Consider the following 19,627-nt stretch of genomic DNA (forward strand, 5'->3'; position numbering starts at 1 on the left):
GATATATCGGATAATCTTAGCCGTACATTCGAGACGACGAAGTTCTCAAGATGAAGGATCGCGCGAAGCATTTGAAGTCCCACTTTTGTGGAAGATAATCCACAAGCGGTTTGCGTACGAATTCAGTCTAAAGCCCACGTGTAATTTATCACCATGAGAATTTTGATGCCAGGATTAAAACGTCAGGACCGAACCGATGCCGTTTACAACCTTCACTCATTCCGCTTGACATTTCTCTCGAATAAGAAATTTTTACATGGCAAATTTTGCAGAAAAATAACAGTAAAAAGTAATTCTTTTGCGGTAGACACAGTTGTTACAGTTTATTTAATTCCCTTGAACCCCTTTTTGTTAATTATCAGCAAAGCTTTTTGAACTTGAGGCCTTTTTAGATGGACCGGCTTAATTTCTCTTTAACCAAGGACGCTATCAATAAATATAAAAATATTTTTTAGCCTAGTTTCAAATTTTTACCTTTTTTGGAGAAAAATTATTCAGGTTGTCTCAGGCCCAGTTCAACTTCAAAATTTCAAATACGACCGTATACATTCTGAAACATCATTTTACAGTATTTTTTATGCTGAAAATAATAGTGCAATCGGATTTTAAAGTTATGCCAAAAAATATGAAACGCCCTTTAATATGATGTGTCATTTTATGCACATCATTTGAAAAGACTTTTTTTAAGCAAAAACTATGGTGCAATCAGATTTTAAATTGGCGGAAAAAAATCATTTGGGTTGGTATTTATTATTCATATTTCATGTTCCAACTGGCTGCAATTTCGTACAGGTACAAAGATTTGCTCTTTTTAACCACTCTTCACCGTGCTCAGAGCGATAGAGTCAGGGGAGATGGAGGTTGCTGGGTTATGATTGTCTAGACAGTGTTTTTTAACCTCCCCCCCCCCAGAAGATAGTCATCAACTCGCTGTTGATCGGAAAATTGTGCTCTTTGGTTCATTTTGAACAGAATACCGAATGTAACGAATTGGCACTCTTGTAAAATTTATTTATGTTCAGGAATTAAGATTTGCTCTCATAATGCGAGTTTGACAAACAATTACAGAATCTAAACTATAAAGGCAATTAGTGTGTACTTTAGTGAAAAAGCAAATTGTTGGAAACAAACGAAATTCGTTTTTTCAAACTTTTTGCCATAACATTGTCATTTTTTGATCAATTTAAAATCTGATTGCACCAGTGTTTTCAGCGTAAAAAATTATTTAAAATGACGTGTCACAATATATAGGGTGGTATTTGAAATTTTGGAGTTGAACTGGGCCTGAGATATCCTGTATAGTTTTTCTCCAAAAAAAGAAAAAATTTGCAACTGAACTAAAAAATATTAAGCACCTTTTCTATAGTGTCATTGGTCAAACAGAAAGTCAGTCAGGCTATCTAAAAAGGACACCCTGTATATATTTCTAGTTTTCGTAAATATTTTAACTATTCTATTTAGGAAGGAATATACTTATAATTTACCGCTACTTCTGGGTTTCCTTTCTTTACAAGTGGAAACAGAATTGACTATATGAGGGGAAACTTTTACCGTTAAAAATTTGGTTAAACAAAGTTATTATCTGTCCCTACAAAATCGGCTGTGAGTTTTGAAAAAAAAAAACATTCATACGGGATCTATTCCCAGGGTTTTGTCTGTTCTAGCTTTTTCTTATTCTTGTTGTTCTAGCCTTTCATAATCAGAGTACCGAAGTCCCTGGGGAAGATCAGAGCGATACGGCTTAGAATTGTAAGTCCGGAGTACATTTCTAATTGTATTACTTGAAAAACCTAAAACCCATACAACATTGCGGAGATAGGAATGCGGATTTTCGCGAACACACAGTAAAATATTAAGCTCCTCGTCGAAATTCGCAGCAGGTTTCTTGGTAACACGAATAAACTTTTTTGTGGCTTTCTCTGAGGCGATTAGAAAATTTCTGATTGCACGACGCGCAATACGACCCCTATAAATAAAGCAGTCGTACACATCAGCTCTCTGTTGATCGGAAAAATGTGCTCTTCGGTTCATTTTGAATCGAATACTGAATGTAACGAATAGGCACTATTGTCAAATTTATTTACTTCCAGAAATTAAGATTTGCTCTCACAATGCGAGTTTGACAAAAAAAAATTACAGAATTTAAACAATAAAGGCAATTAATGTTCAGTTTAGTGAAGAAACAAATGATTGCAATTAACAACGAAACAAATGAAATGGGCTTTTTCAAATTTTTTGCCATAACTTTAAAATCCGATTGCACCATTGTTTTCAGCGTGAAAAACCCTATTAAATAATGTATCAGGATGTATACGGTCGTATATGAAAGTGTAGAACTAAACTTGAGGTGCCCTGTATAATTTTTCTCCAAAAAATGTAAAAATTTGTAACTAGACTAAAAAATATCAAAGACGTATTTTTGTTTTGTTTTTTTATAGCGTCATTGGTTCAAAAGAATTTCGGCCATGCCTTCTCATAATGACACCCTTTATACATAAGTAATTTTGTATTACAGTATCTTAAAAGTTTAATGTGTGGAATATAATTTCTTAAAAAACCGAAATAGCTATTTTACTAGATGATTTTCTTTCTCTACAGGTGGATTTTAACGCCGTTGTTAAAAATATATCAAATATATCTTACATCTGTGCAAGCCTTGGATAAATTGCAGCCAATATTCTGCGAGTCTCTTCGATTTCTCACCTCCTCGGGGCAATCGCTCCACAAAGGATTTATGGATGAACCTCCACGATTAAATTGGTTTCTTGGTCTTTCAAGCGGTTGTCCGTAGAATCTTTTATTCTCGTCGTGTCAGTTTGTATTTATTTTCTATGGATTTATTCCATATTTTCGGGAAAAAAATCTATATTTATTAAATACTGATCTGTTTTAATGTTCATCAATCAACAATTCATGAGTTATAAAAAAAGCGCAATTATTCTAACTAGACCATCTCAGGAATAAGTTGTGACGGAGGGCGCAAAACTCATTGTACATCCGTGATGAAGGAAGTTTCCTTTGTGCCCTACTTGAAACTCTTGAAAATTCGATCAAGACTACAGATTCCCTTTAGACTTTGTCCCGTGTGATACAGGGAAAAGTTAAAAATTCACACCGGTGCAGAACTTAATCACGAGAATTCATTTTTAAAAGCACTGAATATTCAATCAGCTTATAAAAGCTAGGGAGATAATGCAAAAGCTGAAAGACCACTTTTTTTACAAAAATCTCAACTTTGCTCTTTACACAAATAAACATTTAAGCCAAACTTTCCGAAACGGAACTTTTCAAGAAAAATAATAATATTCACTGTTATGAACGACAACTTTATGACAATTTATAAACTATTTTTTGTTAGGTAATAAATATAGAAGTCAAAGGACAGGAAAACCTGTTTTATTTGCTTTATGCAGATTTGGCCTTGCTCTAAGTGAGCTCTCACACAGCAAAAAGAAAACGTGAGACAGTACCCGTTGGGCCCAATAGCAAAAAAAGTTAGGTTTCCCAATCTCATCAAATAGTGATGTCAGATGCCAAAAAATAATAGCGGTGAATACTCGTCAAACCATATGGTGAGGGATGGAAAAAAAGAGGGACTTTACGACCCAAAAATAATGTTCATACAGTTTAGTTAAAGAAAGCTAACGGTGATATACAAGCAAAAAACAAAAGATGGAGTTTCATCCCTCGTCAAGCCTCTTTGAGATAAAGGGAAGAGAACGGTGATATCAAAAGCCAAAAACGAAAGATGGAGTAACACATCTTCTAACACCCTGGTGATGAACAATGACAGAACGGTGACCTATCACGTCGAAAAGGAAATAGGGGTGTCACAACATCTTCAAACTTCATGATGATGAATGATAACAGAGATCAATCACCTTACACGCCAAAAACAAAAAACGGGTGTGTCTTAACCCTCGTCAAACCCTATGAAGCTAGAAGGACGAGAACAGTGACGTCATACGCCAAGGACAATAGAGGGGTGTGTCTTTACCCTCGTCAAACCCCATGAAGCTGGAAGGACGTGAGCAATGACGTCACACGGTAAAAACAAAAGTGGATTTTGTTTTAACCCTCGTCAAACCCCATGAAGCTAGAAGGACGAGAACCGTGTCGTCATACGCCAAAAACAAAAGAGGGGTGTGTCTTTACCCTCGTCAAACCCCATGAAGCTGGAAGGACGTGAGCAATGACGTCACACGGTAAAAACAAAAGTGGATTTTGTTTTAACCCTCGTCTAACCCTATGAAGCTGGAAGGACGTGAGCAATGACGTCACACGGTAAAAAAAAAGTGGAGTTTGTTTTAACACTCGTCAAACCCCATGGAGCTAGAAGGACGAGAACCGTGACGTTACACGCCAAAAAAGAGAGTCTCACAACTTAGACATATATATAATCTGTGTGTTGTGTGAAATAGTTTCTTGTGGTCCTTTATTAAAAATATTTAATATCCACAATTTCATAAAATATTAGATGAGTCAGTCGGATTTCTATGTCCGGTTTTCATTTTTCACGGCTCCAACTTTTTCTGTATTCACAAAGTTCCGGGAGCGTTGTTGATCATTATAACTTCAGACCCGCTGACATTTAGTTTATGATGAATTTACAGAGCTCATTATTTCACGCCCCCTTTACCGTTGAAAAAAATAAAAATTCTCACTCATAATAAGTAACGGTTGGGCGCCTCAGTTTAATTTGAGACTTTATTCCGCCAAGACGGGGGGGGGAGAACTTGCTTTTTGAAAGCGTTTTGTAAAAGTGCCTCGTCTCAGATATAAATTGGGCTTAACTTCTACAAAAAGGGCTTAAGGAGAAACGCCTCAGTTGGGCCGAGGGCGGAGGCGAATCCAACCTTATTTCCTACTTATCTACCCTGAGAAGTGTGTCACTTTTAAAAAGCTGAACTGTGACCCAGAGATGACACGTACTCCGAACGTGACAAATTAATATAAAGAGAACAACAACAAAGAACACAATTGTTATCGAAAGAAAAATATCCAATCGCCAAAAACAAATTCATAAATTTTAAAAAAATAACCACCTAATTCATTCATAAAGCCAACACAAACGTGTTAGTATTTCCGTTGATACTCAGGTGTCGTAAATAAATCAAATTACACAGCATAATTAAAAGTTTTCCTGCTATGACAGTTTACGAAGAAAGTTGTTCATTAATGCTCTATAAACTCATGAAATTGAACCGTTAAACCCTCCCTAAGCGTAATAATAATATTAGGGGTAAGATAACAAGCTTAACAAACCATAATGTATATTATAAAAATAATACATTATCACTTTTGGAAACTTTGACAATCGACCTCTTGTTCTCTTTTCCTCTTTGCCTGGAGCGAAATGTACTTTTTAAATTTCACGACAAAAACTTCCTATAATCAAAACTAATATAATACATTAGTTTTTAAAAAAGAATACTTTTTCTTATAAAATGAAAAAAAGACAATTGATCGTTTTGGTTTAAAAAAGTTCAGATCAAGCAGGGAATATTTCATTAAAAAATCATAAAAATTACTTATTTAATTTTAATTACTTAATACATAGGTTATAAAACATACATATTATTTTTACACATTATCTCTCATCACGACACACAACAATAGCACATCTACATGGAAAACAAACACGTTGAGCCCCGAAGATGATCTCAATGAAGATCGAAACGTTAGCTCGATAAAGAAAATATTTTTCTAAAATCTCAACACCAGACCGCACCTCACGATCTACAAATAATCTTACACATTATATAAACTAACAAACGAGTAATGTTAATGTTAAATAAAAGTTGACAACGTAAGCATAATGAACAAGTTGCTTGTTGTTCTTGCCAAAATAACTCTCAAGTTAGCCGTTTTAATAATAGTCCAAGAGGCAGGGATTGGCGGATAAATAAATTTTAAACTAGCAGGCACATAAATATCCGAATTTTAGACTAACGTTTTTTTTAAATTTATTCAAATATTATATTATCTCTCAGAAAACAGCCGTCAGTATTTTAAAGTTTGGTTTTATCGCAACGTATGCACAAGGAAAGTAAAAGTAAATATACAAAAATATATGTTTTAAATGTAATCGTGTTGAACAGGCACAGGGTCACTTACTGGGCCTATCTCCACTCTTGGGTTTTTGTAATTAAAAGTAACGTTCTTGGTTTTTGTTTGGAAAACAATTATCCAAAATCCTTTATATTTCGTGGTCCGATTGACCAAATAACTTCTTTTAATTAATTAATCTTTATTAGGTAAGGTATTGGTTGAAATGAAAAGTTACTATCACGAGCGGGATTCGAACCCGCGACCTTAGGCTCAATGCACCGCTGCTCTAACCACTTGATCTCGTGACACGATAGCTCAAGTGGTTAGAGCAGCGGCGTATTGTGCCGAAGGTCGTGGGTTCGAATCCCGTTCGTGACACTAGCTTTTTCATTCCAATCAATACTTTAAATAAAGATTAATTTATCAAAAGCCTTTCTTGGACTCAATATGTTCCTTTTTTTCTGAAACTCAGTAATTTCTTTTTTTCTGCAACTCAGACTCTAGTTTTTTTTTCTTTCACAGAGACTTTCGGAGACAGCATCATCCTTTTTTCTGTTCTGACTCAGCGTCGTTGTTTATGTTCTGGGTCTCAGGATCTTTCTATTTTTCTCGAATCATTGTCGTTTTTCTGGAACTCAGGATCTAGTACTTTTTTGTTTAACTGAGCTTTTCTGTGTGTGTCTCAGCATGTTCTATTTTTTCTGAAATCGAGCATTGTCCTTTTTCTGGGTTTCAGCATCGTCTTTTTTTTTTTTTTTTTTTTTTTGCCTTTTTTCTGGAGACTTTTTTTTACTAAGCACTTTTTTCCGGGCCTAAGCATCTGCCATATTTCTGAAACCCAGCAGATGTCTCCTTTATTTTTCTGGAATTCAGCATCCAGTTGTTTTTTTGTTAAAACAAAGACAAACAAGAACAAAAAACTATTACAGTACATTTCACATAATCAAATACTTCAAAGATAAACTAAGCATTTACAGAAATTTATTACATGAGCATGACCCATATATGAACGGTCGCAAATCGGTTTGCTGTCAATGTATCTGGTAGCAAAAGCTACCACTGCTTTGAAAGTGAAATGCCGTGTTTCAGCCTGAATCAGAGAAAAATATAGAGATGCTGAGAGACAGAAAAAAACTCTGAGCTCATCTTTGAAGTATTTGATTGAGTCAATTAACTCTTTTCTTTCAAGAAAAGGCATACAAAAACAAAAATCTATTTCCTTACTTTCCATAAAATCAAATTCTTTAGGACGAACTCATCATCTTTCTTTTTCCGGAACTCAGCGTCGTCCTTTGTCCTGAAATTCAATATTTTCCTTTTTTCTAGGGCTCAGTATCTGCCTGCCCTGAATTCCAGCATCTTCTTTCTTTCTGGAACTGGATTTGTCCGAAAAAATAATCAAATAATAATCACATAATTATTCAGAAATCGTGAGATGCGGTCTAGTATGTTTCATTCAGGTGTTCCAAAAGCAATGCTTTAGTACATAAAAAACCAGCACCTTTATAAACTCGTTCATATTCTTTCGGTTCAGGACAAGACGACCTTTTGCATAACAACTTCCACGAATCAACCCGGTGATTGCATTATGGTGCTATGACAATACCGATTCGTTAAATGTTTATCCAGTCAGTTCCATAGTTACCTAGTTTATTGTTGTTAATTTCCCATGTACGTTAACTTAAATTATTGTAATAAATGGATAGGTACCGCTAAATATGTCGCATGTTGATTATGTATTGAATAAACTTTTAAATACTACTCTTCTATACAAATAAAGTTGTTTAATGTGAAAATAAAATTCAATCTGCCGTTTGGAAACAACAACATTCCTTTTGTTTAAAATAAAAATAAATGTGTGTGGGGTGGGCCCCAGTAAATAGTACAATTAACGTGTAATTATTTTTTCACATGCGAGGGACGTCCTTTTGATCATTTCTGCATGGTGAACTTTGAGAAGAAATAATTCAACTGATTGTTAAGTGCGGTCTTTATTTTTTCTATTAAACCGTCGCTGTTTTTATTTTTTTCCTTTAAATCCTTTTTTCTAAAGATTTGCTGGGGTTTGTATTAATTTTGTATTCAAGCGTGATTTTCTTAGTAACCTGTTGTTTTCTAATTTGTTGAAGTCGGGAGGAGAGGTCAAGCATGAGATAGTTTAGAAAAACACCTTTTTAATTTTTTTGCTGACGTTTCGACTTTTATTCGGGTCAACTTCAGTGCATAAAGTGTGGTGCTATTCTTATGACATATTGGTTTTGTGTTGTGGTTACCTATGTTATTAAGTTATGTGTTTGGTGCTGTGGTTTTATCGCACAACACTTTCCCACAAAACTAATATGACACCACACCTGTTCTGCCTGAAGATGACCGAATAAAGGTCGAAACATCGGCCAAAAATGAAAAAGCGGTTTGTCTAAACTAACTCATTCTCGACCGCTCCTCACGACTTCAACAAATTTTGCATTCAAGTTTAAAAAAATTATAATTGCCTCCTAAGGCAACACAGAAGAATACGTTAAGAATAACTATTATTAAATGCAATCGATTTCTTTCTTTTTTTTTAAATTTTTTATGTTCCGTGGCGCTTTTATCGTCTGATTAATAAATGGGAAATAAATAATAAATACTGTCAAAAGGTCTGACATAGATTAAAGATCACGACGGAGAAACTAATACGATAATAGTATCCCTTGTAAAATTATCGAATATAAAATAGAACTAAAAAATATAATATTTATATAATATATGTAATATATTTGTTTACTTAAAATATATTTTTCTAAAAGTTCAATTCACAAACGTCGGTCTTACTTATCTTCATTTTTATTTTTGCATCGCATTTTTTGTATTATAAAATCTTCATTGTGAAAACAATTCATTGGAACGTTTTTTGGTGTTTGTGTTTAATTGCAGAGTCCAGGAGACTGATGGCTCGTTTTTCGAAAGTTACACGGCCGTTTCATGGAAACTGGAAAACAGGAGGCTCATGCGGGTCCGCGAAGTCGACGGCGAAGAAGTCTGCCCACCGAGGCCGGATAACCTCCGGCACACGACCAGCCTCCATCCGAAAGAGGTCGGTAAACAAAAAAAATTACGGTAAATTAGCAAATTTGTTGTCAAACTTGATTTCTTTTGTCGTTATATCTTACCCAGTTGATATTAGTTTAAAAAGTCATGTAAAGTTTTCACAGTCTGTTTAATCATTAAAAGATAAATTTATATTAACCAGCGTGGAAGCATGTTTATCAGAATTTAATAAGATGGCAAACTTGTTCTAGATAAAATGTAAATGCTGTGTTTATTATTAAACCTAATGCTTGGGTCGTGTTGTATTCCTTGTTTGTTTACTCGACGGCGTTTCCTCCTCTTTCCCTTATCGCGAAAGGGTCAAGTGATTGCCCCATTTCGCCACCCTTGTTAGACGTCGAGGGTCCCCCATGAAATAAAGTGCCCTTTCTTGTACTATCGGCCATCGGATTTTATTCTTACGACTTTTCATCCTGTTCAGATGGAGCAGCTGTACGTCGAGGTGCTGTACACCATCACGAATAAGGTCGGGGCGGCTTCCAGCCAGTACTACCAGGAAGACCTCTTCGGCTACGCCCAGAGGGCGTTCGGCGTTGGCTCCGAACAACACCGAAGGGCTATTTCCATCGCTTCCGAGGAAAAAGTAAGTTTACTTTTTAATAACTATACTTTTTTTTTAATAAATTCAGGTTTAATTTATAAAATTTGAATTTTGTATGTTGGTGCCCAATCACAAGAATAAGCATTTCACATTTAAAATTAATTTATTCTGTTCCAACAAATATAAATTTATAAAGCTCAACAAAAGTTTCCAGCACAAATTACTTAGCTTTATCTGATCAACAGACTATTTAACTTAAGAATTGTGATACTAAACCCTTTATCAGAGAGAGAGAGAGAGAGAGAGAGAGAGAGACACATTCATTTGTTTTAACTTCAATCATTTTTTCATTCATTTAGTCAATCTACTCATGCGTTCATTTTGTTGATTACCTCATTAAGTCAGTCATTTTTTGAGTTAGTTTTTTATTAGTTTGCTTCTTTGGTTCCCTCATTCATTGCGTACATTCTTTTGTCCTTTGGGACTTGCCAAATTCAGTCATCTATTCATTCGTTCATCCATGAATGGATCTGTCATTCATTCGGTTTTATTTGGTGCATTCATGCATTGAAAGACAGCCAATTCATCGTCTGTCCTTTGGTATTTCCTAATGTCAGTCGTTTATTCGGATGCTTATTTATTCGCAAATACGCCAAAGAAAAACGAATGAATGATAGATTTTTTGTTGAATGAACGCATGGTCGAATTTGAACAAATACTAAACGACAAACGAACGGACGAAAGGCATGCGTTATATAAAAGGAAATGGTTTTTGAAAAATAATATCGTTTCTTCACATATGAGAAAGGGATTAAGAGAGACAAAATAAAAGAGGTTCTTTTTCCCCTGGTATGCCTTTGTTATCAGTGCCAAGGCGAATCCGTGATTGTGTATTAATGCGCAGGTGACATGCAACGTGATGCACTCACTTGGGAGATAAATAAATGTGTAATCAAATTAAAAATTTTCATCGACAAAAGCCCGTGGAACGTTTTTGGTCTCATTAATTTCCCGGACCCCGAAAACCGCGTCCGCTTTTCCACGGTGTGATAAATGATTCCTCGACATTTTCGAAGTGTGACAAGACGCGTTTCAACTTTTCCCGGCTTGACGTTAATTGCATCGAGGAGATGAAAAGGAGAGAAAAGCCAGATGTCCCATTCTCTTTGTGCACTAAAAAGTAACCTTCCTCCTTCCTTTCCTGTCCCCTCCTCATAATGATTTAGAAGAAGGAAATAAATAAAGAAATATTTATCACACCTCGAATCTCTTTCAACGAATTGCACGCTCAACGAAAATTAAGAAAAGAGTAAGAAATCCAATTAGCTCCTTTCATGGTTTTCTCGTTATTTTTGCTCTTAAAAAGCTTAAAGTAATTGAACTGTTCGATCGACATTTTGAGGGAAGAATAAAGAAATATTAAAAGACTTTCAAATGAGAACATCGAGACCTTTTTCAAGAAAATATTAAGTTTGTGTTTCTAATATCTTAATTCCTTTTTTACATCAACTTTCTCAATGATGTTTCTATTTATATAAGTATCAATTAACTTGAAAGCAATTAAAAAAGCTCAATTTGTGATTTATCAAACCTATTTTTAAATCCAACGAATAATGAAGTTTTCATTTGCATAACTATTGGATGTAGAACAGGCCTTCGATCGAAACTGAAAACATTCTCTGTACTACAGCATTTGAGCGGGTGTTCCTAAGGAAAGCGTACATAGCCCATTTCTGTTTTTAATATACACCGAAGAACACACACTTTCGCTGATGACACAGCGATTCCTACACCTATACCTACGCCCTCCATAAACATAACATTGGTCCAAACCCATTGCCTACCCCTTGTGCATTATCATGGACTTTTCATGGATAAACGACTGACTTTGAATCCCAACAAAGACTAAAAAGATAAGAAACAAACCGACGTTATAAATTATTGAAAAGATTAAAGAAAGAAATTTACAAGACTTTGTAAGACCTCCCTGGGCGAACAGTTTTGCAGTGTGGGCTCAACCAAGCATTTCAATTCCCAACGTCGCCAATCAGATCCGTCAAAGTCCTCCGTAAAATTGTAACAGCACCCTTTTATAATTCAAATTACACTATTCAAAACGACTAAACATCCCGATTGTACAATCTCATCCAAACCCGCTATAAAAATTTTTAATACTCATTGATCGTTCAAAGCAATCTACTTACTTACAGTTATCACTTCCAGCCCCCCTAAGGGAAAAATCATCCAAGACGAGTGAAGGAAAATAAGCCCCAAGATCGTTTTATTGAGAAAAGATTGAAAAGGTTTCTTTGTGTGAAGGAGTGTGGACAATTTCTTCTATTTACTCAGACGACAAATTCAACTAATATGAAAATACTTACCTAATACAAATATTTGCATATTTGTAGTTGTAAATATCAAATAATGTAAATATATGTATAAACCAAATGAACGGCTCTGGTGAACAACACTTCTGCAATGCCGGCCAGCATTGCAGGTTTAGCCTATTCAGTCAGTTCTAAATAATTTATATTACAAACATTATTAATTGTTTAAATATTATTCCGTCAGCTGTGGCCGTGTCATTTATCACATCTAAATGTTTAATCTTCTAAAATAATGAAGAATTTTATAAACAAAATAATTTAATGTTAAGAAATGTAAAAAGAAATGAACGGCGCTGGTGAACAACACTTCCGCAATGCCAGTAGCATTGTGAATTTATCCTATTCAATCATTTCTAAACAATTTATGTAATAAACATTATTAATTGTTTAAATAATCTCTTTAAACAATGAACAAAATTTATAAACAAAATGTTAATATTTACAAATGTATGAACAAAATGAACGGCTCTGGTGAACAACACTTCTGTAATGCCGGCCAGCATTGTGGGTTTAGCGTACTCAATCAGTTTTTAATTAATTTATATAATAAACGTTATCAATTCATTAAATATAATTCCACCAGCAAGCACAGTTTTATTTTTCAATCTAAATACTTTACCTTAACTATTGAAAAAATTTAATTAAAAAAATTATTTAATAATTTAAGAAATATTTGAAATAAATTATAAATTCACTCTTTTATGTTTCAAATTACACTGTTCATAACGATCTACACCACCCGTTTGGGAAACGTCATCAAAACCCCCTATAAAAAGTTTCATCTATCACTGAACACCAACGATAATCTATTAGTACGACAGTTATCACTTCCAACCCTTCCAGATAATCCTTTAAGACGATTTTTCATTGAGTGAAGATTGACGAGTTTTCAGTGACACTGGGCAACTTCTACTATCGACTCAAAGTGCAAATTCACCTTATATGAAAATATTTACGTAATACAATATTTGTATATTTGCAGTTGTAAATATCAAATAAACGAAATAAAAAAGTGTGTAGAGATTAGTGACCGTTAATCGATATCTGAATAACTAGAAATAAAAAAGTATAATTTCTTATATTTTTCACTATTGAATATTAAAACAAAATGCTCAGCAATTTTCAACATATGTTGAAAATGTTCTGGTTTCGATTGTGGCTTATGTTAATAATAAATAACTGATGCAGACGATTATGCATAACGAATTGTTTACAATTGAACCGACCAAAGCACAAATGTAGTTATTTCATCGAAAATCATTCTAATTCGTTCTCGTGAAAATCTACACTCAAAACTTTATTATTCCACTGGCCGACCCGGTTCATAACCTTTGGAAATAAACAGATTTCCAAGCTTGACACGTCGTATGGAATTGGAAACGCTTTTATAAAGCTTCGTTTTTACCGGGAATGCGGTAGATTCGTGATATGTAAAAAATAATTTCTACCGATATTTATACAACCCACGTCCACTTTAGATATGTGTATGTAACCACGGCACATCCCACGAAAAGCCCGTCCCGGCAAAATGAAGACTCAGACGTCCATCAAGAATACTTGAAATTTTCATGTGTTAAAAATATATCCACAAATTGTAGAATAATTAAAAAACTTTGGCTTTTGCCAAATTCATTCAGTCGTGAGCCAATAAATTCGATTTTATTTGGTGCTTTCATATACTGAGTGTCAGCCTTCCGTTCGTCTGTCTTTTGGTATTTGCCAAAGCCAGTCATCCATTCAATTGGTCATACGATCATCAACGAATCCTTCATTCATTCGAGATAATTCCAATTAAAAAACAGCAAAAATAAGGAAAATTGGTGTCATTACTTTCAAGAAATCCCCTACGTTCAAGAAAATGAAATGACTGACCTCCCTTGGCAATTTTAAATACATAAGAAAATTTTAGAAACCCCTTGGTATATTCGCTATAGATCTGCTAACTTTGTCACCTAATTACTTTTAATTGCTCTTGAATTGTTTTTCTCTGCTAGATAAATTCCCTTTAATCCCGGCTGATGAGGGCCACGGAGCTTCTCTGTTTAACAGGGACAATGAGGGCCTATGTTAATGCCTGTTGTTAAGCCGTCCCTAAGGGTGGATTAGGAAACACAAATGTTTCCGAACCATCTACGATCCAGTCCAAATTAAATACAAGAAGTTAACCACCCGCCCCGACAGACGCAAGCGGATTTAATTATAGGCCGCTCTGGCAGTTTAGCTCACTCGAAATTCAATTATGGATGAACTATTGCCGCGGAACGACGGGGCGGATGACGGGATTGGTAATTTTGGCCCGTTTGATCTCGTCAATCGGCAAACTTTTGATTGGTTTTGCTTTGAGAAAAAAAACATTCCTAGATTTGGCTCTGCTCCGATTCTGCATTCAGATAGGTTCATATTTGCATGTTTATCGGAAATATTGGTTTATGCAAATTATTGCGGCTTAGGTTTTTAATGTGTAATACCGTAAAATGGTTTTTACTAACATTTGATGCAGGAGCTCTCTCAGGCAGTGTTATTCACTCAGTCAATCATCCATTTATTTCTTGATTCTACAGTTTTTTAGTCGTTCATTTCATCATCACGTGGTTCTTCAGTCAGTCATTCGTTTACTTAGTCTTCAGTACCGTCACACCTTCAGTCAGTTATTTATTTGTTTTTGTTTAGTGACTAAATATTATCTAACCGTTCGTCATATCGTTGGCTATGTGTACGTTTCTCTGCGTTCATTCAATTAGTATTTATTGGTTTATTTTTTAATTTTGTCGCACTTTCAGCTGTCATTCCTACCATTCATTAGGTCAGTATTTGTTCGTTTCTTCTTCCATGCTGTTATTAAGTCATTCGTTTGGTGGTATAGTGTCTTCACATTTATTCTTTCGTTTCTTGTTTATTTAGCGCTTCTATTTATCTGAACTTTTGGCTGTTCCTTTAATCGTTTTATTTCTCAGTCAGTCATTTGTTCCTTTTTATCCAGTGCATCTAATCATCTAAACATTTGTTTACTAGGTTTTATTTACGGTTTTCATTTCAGACGGTCATTAGTTCTTTACTCTTCAGGACCTTCACACATTTAGTTTTTCTTTGGGTTTTTATTCAGTTCCTACGTTCGTCCAAACAATAAACTGTTTATTAACTAGTTCATTAAATAATCAGTCATTCATTCATTCGTTGTTTGTTTAGTGTCACCTCTGATTCCAGAATTCATCTGTTCATTCATTGGTCCCTTAATTTACTCACTTAGTCATTCGATTGTTTATTCTTTAGTGCCTTTGCACATTTAGTCATTCATTTGTTTTTCATGAAGTGCTTCCACTTATTCAATCATTTGTACGTTTGTTCAGCGATTCTTTCATTTCCTCAATCATTCATTTGTCTTTTCTTGAGTGCTTTCGCATATACCGTCATTCTTTTGTTTTTGTCTTTATTTAAAGCTTTCTCTCATTCCAACATACATCTGGTCAGTCATTGGCTTTTCTTTACTTAAACTTCCGTTCCTTGTTTTTCTTTTTTTTTTTAGTGTCTCTACTCATCCAAACATTAGTATGTTTGTTCAGTGTTTCCTTCATTTATTCAATCATTCGTTTCTTTATACCCTCACTGCATTCAGTTTTGTTTGTTTTATTCGTAAGGCTGTCACATATCAAGTCTTAGCTCTTGCTTGAATAAAGCAGTCAATTATTGATTCGTTTATACGTTTATAAATTTTGTTAATCATTCAGAACGTAATTTATTGTATTTTCTCATTTGCCTTCCACTTTAGTTTGTTAATTAATCAGCCGTTAATTAATTGATATTTCTCCTAAATTCGACTAGTTTTTTTTTACTCTGTACTATATTTCATATTATAAAATATAAACAGTTTCCAGATTGTGGTTGTTTGTGGTCCGTCTATTCTCGCTCTACCTTTGATGTTTTTATACGTTATAGATAATTACAACAGTGCACTGTCAACAGTGTAAATTACAATTTATTTTCTTTTTTTTAAATATATTTATTATTGTGTAGAGATTAGTGACCGTTAATCGATAGTTATTCAGATATCGTGAGATGACACCCGACCGCATCTCACGATATCTGAATAAATATTTATTATTATGACATTTTGTAAATAATTTTTGTTACATTTACATACTAATAGCAACTTTAACTACAAATTAGTGGACAGGGTTATCCGAGAGGATCCTTCGTGTTAAGAGCACGACCTGCAGATGGCCCCCCGAGGATCTGAGCCGTAAAGAAGGAATAGTTCTTGCGAAATTAAGAATAGGTCATACGGGATTGACACATGGACACTTCCTGGTGGGTCAATGCCCCCGAAGATGTCCCTTATGCAGAGAAATGTTGCTCGACGTGTCCCACATAGACGAAGCGTGCCGTGTCTCGGCTCCCTACAGGGCGCGAGTAGGCATGTCGCCAGATTTAAAGTGGGTTCTCGGACACAGCAGCGAGTTTCAGTCCCCTATTCCGCTTTTTAAGGAAATTGGGAATTTTTTATTGTATGTAGAAGTTAAGTTATGTGTTTTGTGTTTCTGTGCCTTGTATGAGTGAATGTATTTATTGGTGTGAATGGGGAGGGGCTGATGGCGAAGTAGCTTCTCCATCGCCTCACAGATTGTGTATATGACTTGGGCTGATGGCGGAAATTTTATAAAAATATCCCATCGACCTCAAATTAGAATAGTTTAATGTAGTGAATAGGTAGATGGAAGAATATCGCGTACTTCATCTACCAAACTGGATGAATGGTGTATCTATTGGAGTGATTTTGTATCGAGAGTGTAGCGGTATTTTGTTAGTGCTTCGGGGCTGAAATGACTGAAGCTGTCGGATGCTGTAAAAAAAAAACTTAAATTCAACCCCCTTATCGACTTTTTGCAAGCATTGTAATTTAGACTCTGTCAAAGTACAAAAACAGGCAGAGGAGTGTTTCACATCGACTAATGGAAGTAAAACTAATAGTTTACATATGTGAAACCTTGAAACCCTTTCCAACATCGTTTATGCCCTCCGTTTGAACAACGAAGTAGGGAACAGAAGCGTGATTGTACGAACCGCGTATTAATCTCTTGGGAGAGCAGAGGGTTCGGTGCCGGGAGGAAATAATTCGAGGAAAACCCAATCTCTGTCCCATCAAGGCGTATTAATGCAAAAACAAATAGACCGGGAAAGCGTGTTAATTGACATGTGCTTCCGCTCACGTCAATTCCCATCACGAATGGATTGACTGATTATGTCATCATAATCAATTGATGATCTTTTATAATTACTGCTAGGTTTAAACAAATATCGATGAAGAATTCTATAAAAAAACGTAAACAATACACTTCACTTAACAACGCTCAGGCATAAGTAAAATATCTACTGTATACATCGTTTAAATAAAAATAATTAGTCACGATAACTCAAGTGGTAAGAGCAGCGGCGTATTGAGCCGAAGGTCGTGGGTTCGAATCCCGCTCGTGACTGACTTTTTCGTTTTGACCAAAACCTTACATAAAAAGATTAATTAATTGAAAGTAGTAATTTGGTCAATAGACCACTAAATATAATGGATTTAATGATAATTAATATTATTACAATTTAAATGATTGATTTTTTTCAGCCGCCGATCGTTGTGTTGAATGTGATAGTCTTGGAAGCTGAAGGCCTGGAAGCGAAAGACGCAAATGGTGAGTGGTATCAAAAATTTACAAACCCAGTCCCGCTTTTCAGTTTATATTTTATCCCCCCGAGCAGAGAAGCCCGGGGCCCCCGTTTAGAATCAGTTGGAGAAAAAGCACACGTTTAATCCATTTTACACCCTCGTGGATCACCTGGGGAGGTTTTCAGTAGGTGAGAGCCTGTTTGCCTTCCATTAGCGACAGGGTACCCGGATCTCAATTATCCAGGATTTAAGGGGGTGGAGCTTCGTTAGGTCGTTTACAAGAGTCTACTTTCTTTCATCAGTAACCCGCTCGGAGGAGGAGAATCGTCGGTTTTAAATTTTTCGAGTGTAATTAACATCTGACCAGACTTTTACAAACTTGCTACAACCAAAAAAATTTCTTGTTTCATAAAAAAAACACCTATTATCTAAGGCAAACAGCAATTTGCCTCTGAAATACTTAGCACAAACTAAACAAATGTCCAGAAACATAATTTGTGCTAATTTTTCATTATTTTATCATCATAAGCTTGTACATATTTGCACTATTACTCTTTCTCCCCTCCCTCTTTTTCACTCTCACTCGCGTACAATTATGCGTATAAACGGACACTTTATCTCACTCTATTGATCAAACTTACACACATTCATTCTTTTTCACTGATTCAATCAGAGATAGTGAAAAAGAGAAAAAGAATGAAAGAAAAATAGAGAGATCAAGAAATAAAGAGAGGGAGAGAGAGAGAAAGAAAGAGAAACACACGCACACTCACAGAGTCTTTCAATCAATCACTACTTTTCTCACTCTCTCATTAATACTAACTTTATTTCACTCTCTCTCCCTTTCTCTCTCTCTCTCTCTCTTCATATCTATATTTTTCTTTCATTCTTTTTCTCTTTTTCACTATCTACTGCAATGAGAGAGAGATAGTTAATACAATAAATTATAGTAGCTTGTTTTCAGGCTACCAAACTTTTTCTCAACGATCCAGTGCTAAGTAGAACTTTCGTGGTACATGATAAATTTTGTCTTTATTTTCTTTTATATATATATCATCAACCTCTATAGTCCACCAATTTAATTCGGAAACTATTAATTTTTGCAAAAAATGGCCTTATACAAGCCCCAAGTTAATTTTGGCTAGAAATCGCGTGGTGGTACAGATGTAACATAACTTTCTCATCTAGCTAGGAAATGGCACCGACTTTGTTATTTTAAATGAGAACCCCATATTTTTATTGTACAATTCGTTTCTAGAGCTTATATTATGCCATTTTTACTGAAAGGGAAATCACAATAGGATAGACTATTTCTGAGTTATGTCCGATTTTTTTCTTTTGCACAAAATACGTTCTCACTTGTTTTGACCGAGTTACAGTGTTATTTTTCTATTTTAGCTTTCTTATCTAATTGTAAATATGTATTTAAAAATATCAATATTTCGATGTTCTGTTATGTCTAGTTAAATTTCGAATATCAATGACAAAGGTAAAACAACACGGATGGTGATAAATATAAATATTTTTTGATGATTATTACTTACGTTTTCAAAATAAAGCAGTGGATCATCTTGTTCTTGCAAAAAACATACCCCCATACATCTTCCGTCGGGCATAACTCAGAAATGGTCGGTCCTATCAAAAATTTCCTTTCAGCAAAACTGGCATAAAATAAGCTCTAAAATCGAACTGTATAATAAAAATATGGGATTCTTATTTGAAATAACAAAGTTATTATCATTTCCCAGCTAGATGAGATCTGTCACGTCCACGCGATTCCTAACCAAAATTAACTTGTAGTTTATACAAGACTATTTTTCGCTTTTTCGCTAATGTTAATCGTTTCCAAATTCAATGGGTGGACTATAAAAGTTGATTATATATATATATATATATATATATATATAT

The 19,627-nt window shown here is 34.8% G+C and overlaps 1 protein-coding gene across 4 annotated transcripts in view; it reads left to right on the forward strand.

Moving 5' to 3' along the window:
* LOC106666035 (BAI1-associated protein 3) overlaps positions 1-19,627 on the forward strand; it is a 151,368-nt gene that overhangs the window by 73,970 nt on the left and 57,771 nt on the right. For all 4 annotated transcript variants that reach the window (XM_014392909.2, XM_024230388.1, XM_024230391.1 and 1 more), the window contains exons 3-5: positions 8,968-9,127; positions 9,563-9,724; positions 17,678-17,744. In XM_014392909.2, the coding sequence (XP_014248395.2) occupies positions 8,968-9,127; positions 9,563-9,724; positions 17,678-17,744 (389 nt within the window). The remainder of the gene's footprint in view (positions 1-8,967; positions 9,128-9,562; positions 9,725-17,677; positions 17,745-19,627) is intronic.

Source organism: Cimex lectularius, unplaced genomic scaffold (genome assembly GCF_000648675.2).
Source record: "Cimex lectularius strain Harlan isolate CLEC.00 unplaced genomic scaffold, Clec_2.1 scaffold49, whole genome shotgun sequence".
Taxonomy (NCBI): Eukaryota; Metazoa; Arthropoda; class Insecta; order Hemiptera; family Cimicidae; genus Cimex; species Cimex lectularius.